This window comes from Pseudomyrmex gracilis, unplaced genomic scaffold, assembly GCF_002006095.1.
Source record: "Pseudomyrmex gracilis isolate BER0280 unplaced genomic scaffold, ASM200609v1 scaffold_14, whole genome shotgun sequence".
NCBI lineage: Eukaryota > Metazoa > Arthropoda > Insecta > Hymenoptera > Formicidae > Pseudomyrmex > Pseudomyrmex gracilis.
In genome coordinates this window covers 252,342-266,441 of record NW_018020598.1, presented here as the reverse complement: position 1 = coordinate 266,441, position 14,100 = coordinate 252,342, and the positions used below count along the sequence as shown (strand labels likewise).

The following is a 14,100-nucleotide window of genomic DNA, read 5'->3' as shown; positions in this document are numbered from 1 at the left end:
GCTCACCGAGAGACGACGAGGTGGGAGAGCGTTTTTGGAGGCGTCGAAACAAACTGAAAAGGCCACGAGGCCATCCCGGAGTGTCTATGGTTGCCACGTTGTTATCTCCGAAGTTGTTGTAATATTGTTCTCCTCGAAATAAACGTTCGAGCAAAGAAAACCGCAACATGATGCAAAGTAACAACGGCACAATAATATTTGTTTATTATTTGATGACAATCTCTCACTCTCTGTCGCTCTCTTTTGTAAGAATTTCTAATATAATTTACCTAACACACCCCAAAGCGTATTATGACGCTTCTGGCGCGTCGTAGAGACCTCAAGCTTCATAACCGTTTTCGTAGTCAAGCGGGTTTGCGTTTTATGGTAATGTCGTCTTTACGTCGGGAACACACACACACACACACACACACTGTGTGTGTGTCTCCGAAGCGTTATTATAATGCGTGTACTCGAAAATTTTCACGACGATGGGTAAAGACGTCGATGCGTATTCGCCTCGTGCATTACAAATAGTGTTTATGGGGTTGTTCCGTGAGCAAGTTACAACGCGGCAGCGCGCGCAAGAGAACCACCTTCGAGAATCACCTCTTTTTGTCGGTGACGCGCGAAATATTATACTCTCTGGATTTTGCAGGCCGTGTGTTTAAAGCGTGTTTAATTACTCCCGTGAAATGTAAACTCGGATTATGGGCGAACTGCTTCGCGCGCGGCTTTAAAATTACAAAGATGATGTGATTATCTTCCCCTTCTCTATATAATGGTTATGGTTTGAGACTCGGTGCCGTAATAGCATAACGGTCGCTCGGGCGTAATTTTACATTCAGCAATTTTACATTACACTGTGTTTTAATCCAAACGAAATAACATCGTTTCGTTCTTTAACAAAAGAAAAAAATCACCATAAGAATTTTTTATTATCTTTCGCAATTTTCGTTTATTAATTATTGAGTCGAGCGCCACGGTGCAAAGATTTGGTTAAAAAAATTTACCTTGCCACTTCTTGGAAGAATCGACTCGCAACGTTCCTTCGCTCTGAATCTGATCCTTGCCGTTCGTGACGCGACAGGTGTAAAAACCAACGTCGGATACGTCTAAATTTGTAATTTTCAATCGACTGCCCGCCAAATTTTTCGCTGCATGCTCGTGTATCTAAAATGTCAGAACCGCAAGCATGTCAATTGTTACATAAATAAGTGAGTATATAATAATAATTTAGAAATGTGTAAAAATCGACAATTCTCCGTTTACTTGTGCGTGTATTTTCCTAATGGTGATTTTCGGTCGATTATCTTCCAACGGAGCTTCGTTCTTGAACCATCGTATCTTCGTCGGTGGAGGATCGCCCACGACTTCGCATCGCATATGGACCACACCGCCGGCGTCCTTCGAGATGTTCGTCAACGTTCTTACGAATTTTAAGGTGCCGCTCTTCGTGCCGGACGCAGCGTCTACGTCAGTCCTGTACAAAACATGATTTGTTGTTACATAAGACAAACTTGTTGTGGAAATAGTATCTAAATATTTGCGTAAAGACACAATTGTATGTTACGTATCTCAATGTTCGTAGGTCGGAAATATTGTAGGACGCGTTTAGATAACTCGATGCGAATCGATATCGCGTTCATAATCCCATCCGCGGTCTAGATAACAATGTAACTTTGTAACGAGGGATCATTAAGAGATATGAACTTAAATCGCTTGACTCTCTCCTCGAGTGCGAGCCTTGTTACGTCCGCAAAGAACTTCGGTTAATTAATCCGGATTACACGGCTGATCTCTATTGTAAGAGTAAATTTTAATGCGAATTTTACGTAACGCAAATGTGAAGATTCCTCGCAGAATTAACATCTGAGAAAAATGTTTTTTTTTTTTTTTTTCAATTCTTATACAGAATTATGGAAATATCTAATCGAATCCGTGAAAAGAGAATAAAACGCACGTTCTCCCGTTCGCGGTCGCGTGCAAAAAACGAGATATTAAAATATATGAACACGTTAATAACCGACCTCGCTTCTTTCGCGAAATGAAACGCGTATCGCGACGCGGGGTTCTTTCTCTTATCGCGGCGGAATTGATATACAAGCGTCGCGAGACGCATTTAGCGGCGGTCGCACGTTTTCCAGAACGCGCGCGCACCGCTCCCACCGCACTTTTTACATGTATATTATTCGCACAAATATATAGCCTGGGGTGTGCGCGTCTGTTTCTCCGCTCGCTTCTACTAAATTCTTGAAGTCACGGGAATAATTCAAAAGAAATGCGCGTGGTGGGACAAAGAGCAAGGTTTAATTATTACACGTTGCCCGTTGCGTTTCACGTTGGCGACGGTCGACTGTGTAACGTGCGGCGATGTGACAAAGGGGATAGTATGCGGGTGCCAGGAACACGGTTGTCTATTCTTCGTACGCATTATCGCGGAAACGCAATATCGCAGAATTTCCTCTATTGTCGTGCGTTATTGTACGTCTGATTTTATTACGCACAAATAACACGTTTCGCGAGATCCTTCGGCGCTCAATGTTCGCCCTTTGCGTTTTCTGCTTCAAAAACCAGCGTTTTTTCATTCGCAAAGCGAACGCGATAGCTCAAGGTATGCACAAGGAACACAAATGGATAGGAGAAGGCAGCGTGGTTAAAACGACCCTCTTCTATCTTTCCGTAGAGGGCCAATCACCGCGTTTACATTGCCGCCTATGTGCGTGCAAGCAACCGGCACGTGAAGTATATGGATGTGGCCCCGAGACCTTAGATGTACGCGAGAGAGAGAGAGAGAGAGAAACGTCTATGTGTACGTACCATCAAGCTACGTTTGCACGTGATAGAACGTGATTGCACGTACACGCGCACACGCACAGTGGGGGGCAGTAACTAACCCTGCGTTTACCGCTGGTTATTGAATATAAATCAACCTGTGATCAGTAAGTTATACATATATCGCGATATTGCCTGCCATAGGAAGTTTGCCCCGCTCGCAATGAAACAACAGCTCGCAAACATTTGCCGGGATAATATGGAAGTGGATAATTCGAACGTATAATAATCTCTGAGTACACGAACTGAGTACTACGGTGTATTTCGGATTCTCTCGAGCGAAAATTTTAAACGTCTCTAAAAAAAAAAAAAAAAAAAAGAAAAAAAAACTACGCTCGTTTAAAAGCGCGGTGAAAAATTCGATTTTTGAGAGATGAGCCTCCGACCGAAAAAATTGCAGCGTTTTACTGCGGTTGGCGTTCAAATGCGCTAGTAGTGTAACTGGCATATAAAAATCAACGTCACGACGTGTGTCAACCGCGACTCGCGCGTTTCGACGCCGAGTAGCGTATAAAATTAGCGGCGAGTATAGGTGAGGGCGCGGGCTGAAAATACACCGTCCGTGCACCTCCGCACATCAGTTGACTGCACATTATTCGCTCGGTGCTATGTAAAATAATTCTATGCATTTCGAAGCAAACAACGTCGTCGTCGTCGTCGTCGTCGTCGTCGTCGTCGTCATCGTCGTCGCGCGGTTTTTTTTTATCAGCCGATTAAAGCACAAACTGCGCTGTTGTTTAAATTTTTAACCCGGCGATACGCGGTAAACCGCGTGTATTTACAAAAAAAAAAGACGCGATACTGTCGGGAAGAGAGAGACCTATATAGTTGTTGAAAATAGAAGGGAATACGTGCTACCCTGCGGCGGAGGGTGGCGCTCTGGCAAAGATCGACACACAAGAGAACACCCACGACGCGTACTCCGCCGTGTATATAATGGCGTATGCGACTCTGGTATAATTACGCAACCCGGTCTCTCTCTCTCTCTCTCTCTCTCTCTTGTAACGCACGCTTGTGTTACGATATTTGTTCCAGAATATAATTACAAGAATATGTTGCGCATTCAAGTTGAAGAGTAAATATGCGGGGTCGTCATTAAGTCGATGTTTCGCCGCAATGGGAAAAATGTCGCGTTCATCAAATTGAACGTGAAACGACTCTCTCCGCCAAGTTTCAAAGCTAATAAAAGGGAAAAGAATTAAATACACGCTGAGAAAAAAGTCATCCGGTTAAAACGATATCACATTTTACTAAAAAAAAGAAAAAAAAAGAAAAATCCTTTTTTTTTTTTTAAACGTAGTTTGTTCTGCACGTCGCGTAGAAGTGAGAGAGCGGAACACAGAAAAAATTAAGACATAATCTGTGAACTTTTTTCGCGGAAAAGACGAAAAAAGGATTCTCAAAAAAAAAAAAAAAAAAGAGTCGGAGGTAGAAACGTTAACACTTCGTCGCAACCTTAACAAGCATTACATCGCTTCCTTCGTTGGCCATTTCAAGTAGACAGAAGACCTTCTCAGACGAGGATTACGAGGTCGCAGGGTTTCTATAAATAATGCAACGTTTAACCTTCCCTTCTTCCTTTCTCTCCCCTCCCTCTGACCGCTCAACGACGAGCTAGTCTCACACCCCAATGTCGGAGACAACGTTTTAAGTGGTGGAGCTTGTTCCCCGTTTGTCGGCTTAGGAAGGTAAAGTTAGGAGGCAATACACAAATTGCAGAGTAAAAAGTTGTAATAATCTAAAAGAATATGTCTCCCGGCGAGTATTAAAAGCTTTTAAAGTTTCGGATCGTCGTATTACATCGTTATCCACGTTATTCCAAAAAGATGCGAACATACACACACGTAATTCTGAGGAAGTTACATTTAAAAAACAATACTGAAACTCCTAATTTTATATAATATATTCATAACGTTGTATCATAATAAACAATACAAGTCGATTTATATCGAAGTTTTTTAAGCGAAGAATAATCGTGCCATTAGGGTTGTATCTCCGAAATCGAAGTCTATTCTTGCTCAATGTTCCGTAGAAGAGGCGCGGGGTTATTTCCTCTCCCCTCTCTCTCTCTCTCTCTCTTTCTCTCTCTATTTCTCGTAGAAGCCCGCAGCCAACCGGACATCAATATTAATGGAGCTATGCCGCATTTAGGGTGGAATAATGTATAGCGATCGCATTGGAGAAGTGCATAACGAGATTGTGTGTAACACACACACACACACACGCAGACACACGCGCGCACAAAGGCGTGCGCTTGCAGCGCGAGCGCAATGTGTGTGGATCGCGCGTGATGATGTCGGTATTATGATCATAATGTGTCATCACCGATCGACTGGGACGCGTAATTTCAATCGCGACGAATCCATTATCGTGTGTCGTTACGTCGCGATGTGCCAATGTAGACTAATGTCTCGAATATTTCGTGCGGGCGGAAGTGTGCGGCGTTTAAAGTCGGAGATTTTTGTCATAGAGTGAATTTGCGGACATCTCTTCCCGCGCAACTCGAGGACAACTCTCGATGCCGAGAAACATTTTGCGACACGAAAAGTTTTATATACGTATTTCCGATTCGCTCTAAACTCAATCTGCGAGAAAGTCTTCGGTCGGAAGCGGACTATCACACACACACGTGTTCGCGCAACACGTTTTCCTCTACGGAAAACGCAGATATGAAATTTGAACTGCAGAGTTTCCGATTGGCTCTATCGAGACGCGCGCGTCCTTCGCAAATTAGCTTAGTTGCGAGCGCGGCAAGACGCGCGGGAGGGAAAGGGCCAGAGAATTCAAATTTAATCAGCCTTTGGAGTTCCACGGGGCTTGGCTGCATGGGAAGTGGCATTATTAACTTTCGAATCGAACCAATCAAGTCGCTTCCTTATTAAGCCCCGCGGGTTCCTTCTCCCTTTGTCTCGGTTTCTCCCCATCGCACGGTAGAAGCAAATCTGAGAAATATATTTTTTTTCTTTCATCTCAAATTATTCCTATAGATTTCTTATATAGATTGCGATCACTGTTCTTTCTTTCATCCGACTGTTGTTGTCGTCACATTTGACTCTCGATCGAATCCGGAGTGTGTGAGAACCATCGTTTGTTGAAATGTTAAACAAATTTCGATCTTCTCGCTTTGTAATCAATATTGCAACGTGTATTTGCGATTAGAAAAAATGTTCTTACGCATTCAATCTCGTCACAGAAGAGAAGTTGCAATTTTGCAACGCTCACCCGTTAGTAGTCGCGTCGAAAACGTCGTTGTAGTCCTCGTCCGTGTTGTAATCCTGCACGTCGGTTTCCGAATCCTCGACGTCACCATTGCTACCTGTAACAAAATAAAAAGTGATTTTCTAAAATACAGTTGATTTTTACAATCCCATGTGCTATCGATTTGATTGTACGCGCGGTCTATCGCGCGCTACGTACAACGAGGATAAAATAGGAGATTTTTTTGCAAATGCCGCCCTTTTTCTGTTCACCACCGACCCGTGCTACTTTATTGTCGATAGATCGCGACGACAGTATTTCAATCGGATACATAGAAGGTTTGCAAATATTGATACGGGGAAAAATACGAATTTCATTCGCCGTATTTGTCTGCGTTGCGCGATACCGCAGTTCCGAACGGCAAACTGACGTTTAACTTGAAATTTCGTCGATGCGCCGCGAGGTGGGCGCGGACGATAAAAAAAAAAAAAAAAGAAAAATTCACACAGAATAAATACGGAATAATCTCTGGTCTGGTGTAAAATGAAAGCGGTACATATATAACAAATACTGACGGGGTTGCGCAGTCCCGTATTTCTCTATTATGATATCGGGATTGTAATATTGATTGACAGCGCACGCGCACATACATAGTTGCATGACAGCGTTTTCAATGTATTGTGCGGTATACGAGAATGTTGTACATGAGAGCGCGATGTGTGTTGCCCAATATATCAGTACAGATTTTACGACCGTGCAACCAGTGACAAAGCATTTCATAAATAAAGCAGTTAAGGGATATGAGAGTAGATTTACGTGTTTTTTGTTTTGTTTTGTATTCGAAGAGTTTCAATGCGAAACCTTTGATTACGGCAATTATTTCAATTTGGTTAAAAAAAAATGAAGTAACAAACGAATTAAATTTTTATCTATTGTACAAATATGAAAAAGAGATTCAACAATGATGATCCGCTATAGTTTTTTGCAAGCACCGGCGCGCGCATTTACAACGTACTAAAACTTTGTTAAAACATACAGGATACATTTAAAGCTTGTGACCTGAACTTTTGCTGAACGCGCGCGAGTTAAATTTCCACAAAAGGTACTAAGTACGAAATCGTGTTTGTTAATTCACCGATCGCAGTTTTCGGCGGTCGTCGGTCGATCTTCTCGCCGCCGCTGCCGGGCAACTTCCGTCGTTGTACTTGACGATTAGACACTCAAGAGAAACGTCGTGTCCACCGGGGGGAGAAACCGGGGGTTTAATGCCGGAGAAGATAGCCGCAACAGTGAATTGACCCGAAGTTTACCGGGTTGTCCGCCACAACCACTTTAAGCTGCATTCTCCCTCCTCTCTTTCTCTCTCTCTCTCTCTCTCTCTCTCTCTCTCTCACTATCTGTGTCTCTGTCTCTTTGTATTCGACAGATTCTCATGTAGAGAATCCTTCAAGCCCGTTTTGCCGCAAGCTCTGCCGCGAACAGTTTCCTAAAGCGATTCTTGACCAACTTTGGCCATTCCGTTTCATGCGCGCGAGTCGAGTTAAATTCAGTTTGGTTACCGCTTTCAACTTTTTGACCGCGCAGATAGACGAGTTTCTGCGTATTCAATCGTCGAATTCTCGAACGTGATAAACATCCGTTCGTAAATTGCAGCACAGCTAGTCTGCCGCAATAGAATTAAAAACTGTATGTAACAATTTATCTTTTGTTTGCTTTAAAAATCAAACATTAATTTAATTAAGGATAACAAAAAATATAAAACCCGAAATAGATTTGCTCCTTTTCAATCGAAAAATTTGTACACATTGAAGACATTTAAATACGTTGTCGTTGAACAGATTTTTTTTTCTTTTTTTTTTTTTTTCCTGAATAGAGTGCGGCTCGTGTAATATCGCGCACCCAGGATGTGAATCTGTATCATCATTTCGCGTAACGCGACGCGATCGTATAATCTGCGATCGCGGAATAGCTCGAGCACTCGTAAACCTCGTACGTGCCCGCTCGTTGTTCACATGGAGAGTACAAAAGAAATCCCGGAAGAGGGAAAGAGAAAGAGAGCGATAAATCAGTACCGCGCGAGGACTCGGTCGTTGGCCACGAGCGGCTTTAAAACGCTTGGCGCATCGTTTTTTTTTTTTTTTTTTTTTTTTTTGTCCGAGACTCACCGTTTTGCGGCGATTCGCGACGAACCGCGTGCAGATTCGCATTAAAGTTTTATTTCGCGTTAACGCTGCCCAAATAATTTCACGCTGCGCGCGTGCGGGTCTTATTACGTAACTGGCTGAGCGCGTGCGCCTCCTTTTCGTCGGAAAATTTAATTTCGTCACGACTGCACCGCAAACAAAAGAGAGAACGAACAAAACGCGTCACGATAATCGGAGATTCTCGAATCGGATTATCTCGCCACGAAGTTTTCTATCTCGCTTCTCTTAACAAAAACCAAAACAAACAATGAAAAATACGCGTGAGTGTTTTATTTATACGTTCTTTATTTTATATAGATTTACATAATTTGTACAAATATGTATTTTCAATATAGAAATATTCTATTTTTAATAAAAAGTATCGCACAAATTGTGCGAATATCATACATTTATGTTTTACCGCAGGTAAAACGTAATCACCTCCCCGTGTGGACGGTATCGCAAATAGTTCGTACCTACGCCAGTGTCCGCGAAATGCTTCCGGGTTCTAAAGCACTCACTATGCGAGAACTCGTAAATACCGCGGAGCGAAAGGCCGGCTGAATCGCGCCAACATCCTCCCCTTTGCCATTATAATACTCCGTAATAATCGAAAATGGCATTCTCGTTGTGACCTTTGCGGCGGCGCAGTTTGCTGTAGTAGAACAAAAAACGTCTTAGCGCGGCTCAGATTAATTAAGTGACTGGTGGTGGATCATTAACTCGTTAAACTTACGCAGCATTTTCTCTCTTTGCAGACATCTCTGACGCGGTTTCTCATCTCCAAAAAATAATTGTTATCTAACAAATCGCTCCCGTATAAAAAAAAAAAAAAACCAGAAGCTCCTTCTTCTTTCCGCGATGTGGAACTTCCAGTGTAAATCGGAAATTTGCACAATATGCGAGGAAATAGCGAGATTTGCGACTTATCATTCAAGCGTATCATCGAACGACGTATTCTTTAAGCGACTCGACAAAAGGCAAATTGCAAAGCTTATTCATGAGATTATTCCACTGTCCAGCGGTATAATAGATGAAAGACTTATTGTAATATTCAACAGCTCCGCGCGCTCGAATATAAGATCAGAGAAGTAGCAGTGTGGAGAGAAAGAGAGAGCGAGAGAGAAGGAGAAGGGGATGCGAGGGGGAGAATGAAGAAGAGGAAAGATGCATCGCGGTACGAGTAACGTATGACGCAGAGAAATGACGTTTCTAAAGAAGGCGAGAGAGAGGAGCGTCTGACAAGCCTCAGAATGCTCTCGCTTGGGACGCCCTTCTGGATTTATGCGCGCGTCAAAATCACCGTGCGGTGGATGGATGCGTCGTCTTGGTATGCGGTCTCTTGTTCGTTGCGTGCAGGCTGCTCCGCTCGAACGAGTGTGAGATTAAGAGAGAGGGAAAGAGAACGGTGTTGTCGAGATTGACGGATATAATTCTTGCGGTGCGATTTCGCTATGATATCGAAAAAGAAAAAGAAAATTTGACAAAAATTTCACCTATGTGTATATTCCGCTTTTTATGTGTCAATCGTGTTAGTTTACAATTACCTCGACAAGCCTGATTACGTCAATTGAAATGTAATATCAGCGTGTGTGGAAATCGAAAGGTATATATTGATGAAACGTGACCGCATTAATTTTCCTATTGCCGCTAAGAGCGTACGTATCCGCACACGATTGCGTTGGGAAAATTGCAAATTGCATTGCCGCAGAGCGTGGCAGGTCGAATTACTGGCAATATAATTTAACGCATATCTCAATCAATCGAATTAATCCAACTGCCAATAGCGTTCTGCCAATATTGCCACACGACCGCGCGCACGTTAACGGGAATCATAATTTTGCTTGGCTCACACCGCGGGGACTGCGGGCGAATACTATATATGAGAAAAGAGAAGAGCAAAAAAGAGAGAGAGAGAGAGAGAGAGACCGAACCAGCGAGATGTTTTTCGCAATCAAATTGAGATAAATTACAGACAAAAGCCGTACGTTTGTACTTCGCTTTTTCTCCCACACCTGTGTCTCTTTACATTTTTCACTGTGTGTGTCTTGTTATTTTTTTTCTTTTCACATATAATATATGTACGTAATGTCGTACACTTTCAGAGAACGAACAAGATGTTTTTTTAAACTAGTGATAATGAGAAATAATTGTATCAAGTTTCACGTGTTCAATCAACGTGCGTAATCCTGTGAGCAGAAAAAACGGAATTTTCTTCAAAAAGCTGTCACTTCTTCGTAATAATCTTGTTATCTGGCTTAAAAGATTCAAGAAACGAAACACCTTTCTCTCGAGCGATATTTGACACTTTTTTCCCCCATGTCACCTAAGCTCGGAATGTCATTCCGAGATGTTCGAGTCAAAGTGCGCGAGAGACTCGTCGCGTCTGAGAAAAATTTACGGTTAACTAATCTTCTTCCCGTACTCCGACGAGACTTGTTAGGGAAGATATTCCCGCGATAAAAAAATCTCTCGAGGTGCCGGTCGCAATAAAAATTCGGAGGCGCCGGTGAATCGCGCGCGTATATACACACACATGTGCGTGTGTGCGCTCGGCGTATCTTTTCGCGTGACGACGGAGATCTCGCGTGCCGCGTGTCACTTACACGCCCCGCACGGTGTATATTTCCGTGTGCGAATGTGTTGTTTCACGTGTCCGCATGCGTATTTATGCGTGCACTAAACTGTGGCGCAAGAAACGCAAGGAAGAAAGGTGGAAGGGAAACATCGGAGTCTTCTTATCTCTCCGCGTGCATATTGGCGCATTACTCAGACCGGCAGGTACCCTCGGGTGTCCCAACTGTCGCACGTCGTAACTTCGTGCGTACTCACTTGGCGCTTTCGCAGCCGCTATACATATCAGCGGGAATTGTCGCACGCAAGTGAAAAGTCGGATTTACGCGGACACGTAATATGAGCAAGAGGGAGAAACGATAACGATCTTTTTCGTTATTGCCGCGACAAAAAAAAAAAAAAAAAAAAAAAACGCACATCATTCGAAAAAATTCATTAACCGAACGTTGTTTGGCTGAAAATTTATACTTCGATAAAATTGTTGTCAGTATTCATCGTATGTAGAATAAATTAAAATATAACGATAAAAATTTAAATATGAGAGTCAGAGAGTAGGTTAGAGTTAGGTTGTATATTTTGAGAAATAATGCGTGTAACATTTTGAAAAATTGCAATTACCAAATTTAAACATTTAAAAATCGCAAAATTTGCATTCCCCGTTCTGAATTTTAATTTTCACAATGCAATACAGCATTTGTTGATACGACTGCGTCGCGGCCATCCATGTCGATCACAAATTAACTCGGTTTAATTAATGTTCGCTCCCTCGAGCGTTCTTCAGTGTGGCTCCTTCGTTTCCCACGCCATCGAAAGTTTCTCGTTGGGACTAATTTCCCGAAGAAGAGAGATGGAAGTACACACCCCGCACAACTCTATCCCGTCGTCTCGCTCGTTCACGCTCCTTCTCTCAGAACGAGCAACAGTGGTGCACTTCAATTAATTGCGCACCGAGAAGACACGCGCGTTTGTGAGCGCGCTCGCACACACGGACCTTTTTTACGAAGGATCTCTCGTTGCGGAACGCAAGAAGCGATATCACGTTTGAACCGATACGATTTAAATCGATACGCGCGTATACTCGTTTTTTTTCTTCTCGGTGAGAATGAAGTGGAAATTTAAAACGGTCGCATAGTAGTGCAAATTCGTGTGCGGTAAAGAAGAGACAAATAAAAAAGAAGAAAGGGGGAGAGAGAGAGAGAGAGAGAGAGAAGAGAAACGAAGCAAGTTTCTTCAGCTATTTTTCAAAGAAGAGAAAAGGGTATTAAAGGACGAACGGAAAATGAGAGTTTGCCGTAATGCACGCACAACAAATGCACTTGCTTTACATCTGTCGCAACAAGCGCAAAAGTAAATTGTTTTAATACATTTCCTGCTTCCTTCTTTGTTCTTTCTGAACTTCTTTGTCTTCACTGAACCGTAAAGTAAAATCTGAAAACTCAAGTTCCATCGACAGAGGTCTTTTGATCGTCCGGTGGTATAATTAATCTGTTATGGTATATTCGTCGCGTTCGTTTTTTGCACAGAACGAAAGAAACGAAAGAGCGCGCGGTTTCTTTGTGGATAATAAATGCACTTTGTGCTTGGTCACGACCAATTCGCTCGCGTGAGTAATTACGTTCGCTCCAAGTGCTCGAAATTAGGATGAAAGCGCCGATTCTTTTGCGATAAGAAGCATTTATGAAATAATCACTTTTTACAACACCAATTTGATGCGATTTATTGTTCCTTATTCGTTGTATGTAAAAAAACGCCCCGTTTGAAGTTTTAACGAGCAAGTTTTGTAGAAGTTCTTTTGTATATACAACAAGACGCCTGTAAGCGCTCCCCTTGCACGAAAGGGTGTCGTCCAAACACACGTAAAATTATCACAATAGAAAAATTCTCGATTTTAAGAGCAAATTCGTCGCAATATTATTTACTTAAAAAAAAAAAAAAAAAAAAAAAATTCAACGTCCATTCGGTTTCTCAGAATAACAGAGCGAACGTACAATACTTGTCGATATTCCGCAACTTTATCGAACCGCGGAATAATTCATGAAAAGGGGCGGATAGTGCCAATTATAAAATAACGAACCTGTGCACGCGCGCGCGTGCGCGCGCAAGAAAAGAAAAAATGATAGAGCGAGGAGAGAAATGATGAAAAGGAAAGGAAGAAGTTTTCCCTTTGTGGATCTCGTCGCAGGACGTGCTGTCTTCTCGTCTACGAGCGAGCGACCCCTTCAAAGAGACCCCCCCTCCCTTCCTGCTATTTTCCGTTCTCTTCAATTTCTCATACTACATCCCCTTCCTTCATCGTCGGCTCTCGTTTCGGAACAAATAATGTTTTTTAATTTGCAATATCCCGCGTTAAAACATGTCTCTCTTCTGCGGACCAATTCCGGACGTCATTCGCAGATATAACCACAGATCTTCTCTGCGCGAGAGAAAAATTCAGTCTTCTCCCATCCCTCTCTCGCCGTAGGGAATTCTTCTCGTTTTAATTAAACTTTCATTCAGTTCCGATATCCCTATGTCGTAAGTTTTGCGATCGATCAACTTCCAAATCCGAACGTGGAGAAAATACTGTCCGCATCCATATTTCAACTTCGATATTATTAGTTTTTTTCTTTTTACGTATTACACGTTGTATTTTATCTTTCCAGTAAGAATAAAAAATTGATACGTATGTGCTTTTTGTATGTATATATTTTCTATTTCCGAGAGAAATTTGCAATCGCGTCCGTACCTCTCGCATTACACTCCTTCTCGCTGTCATTTTTTGTCTGTATCGCCTCATTTTTTATCGTATCGTAAAAAACAATCCCTTCTCGCAATGCGAATTCATGAAAGTGTTTGTTCGCGGTGCGACAGATGTGTACTATATATGTGTGTCGAAGCACGGGCGTCCGTCTCCTCTCGCGCAAGGGCAGATTTCCGGATCTCGTCTCTTATTCACCCCAATTTCGGATGTCACTCGCAGTTAAATCGTTTTGTCCTCCGTGCGTGTCCGATAACGCAGGAGAGAGAATGAGCGAGAGAGATCCTCTCTTTTCCGTTCGTCCGAAATTTTTTTGGCTTTAATTAAAGTCCACCGTGCGAGACAGTGAATTAAGCGGCTGGCTGACTTCAGGCGTTGCTCGGCGAGTGCTGAAAATAAAACGGGAAGAGCGAGTGACGTGCGAATAGTTTTTAACGCCTCGTTAAATTTTTCACCGCACACGTTAGTCGCTAAGGTGCTGGATGCGAGAAATTTAATTTAACCTTGAAACGTCAACAAGCGTTAATCAGTAGTCTCGCTTGCGGTTTCGTGCAACGAGCATCGCGTTTTTTTACTTGGAGAAGATAAGGCCGC

The 14,100-nt window shown here is 42.7% G+C and overlaps 1 protein-coding gene across 1 annotated transcript in view; it reads right to left on the bottom strand.

Moving 5' to 3' along the window:
• The window catches only part of LOC109863848 (tyrosine-protein kinase transmembrane receptor Ror), a 115,816-nt gene that overhangs the window by 8,020 nt on the left and 93,696 nt on the right, over positions 1–14,100 (bottom strand). Inside the window, exons 2-4 of the mRNA XM_020444468.1 lie at positions 6,037–6,130; positions 1,252–1,462; positions 993–1,152 (exon numbers count right to left, since the gene is read on the bottom strand). Coding sequence (XP_020300057.1) covers positions 993–1,152; positions 1,252–1,462; positions 6,037–6,130 — 465 coding nt within the window. The remainder of the gene's footprint in view (positions 1–992; positions 1,153–1,251; positions 1,463–6,036; positions 6,131–14,100) is intronic.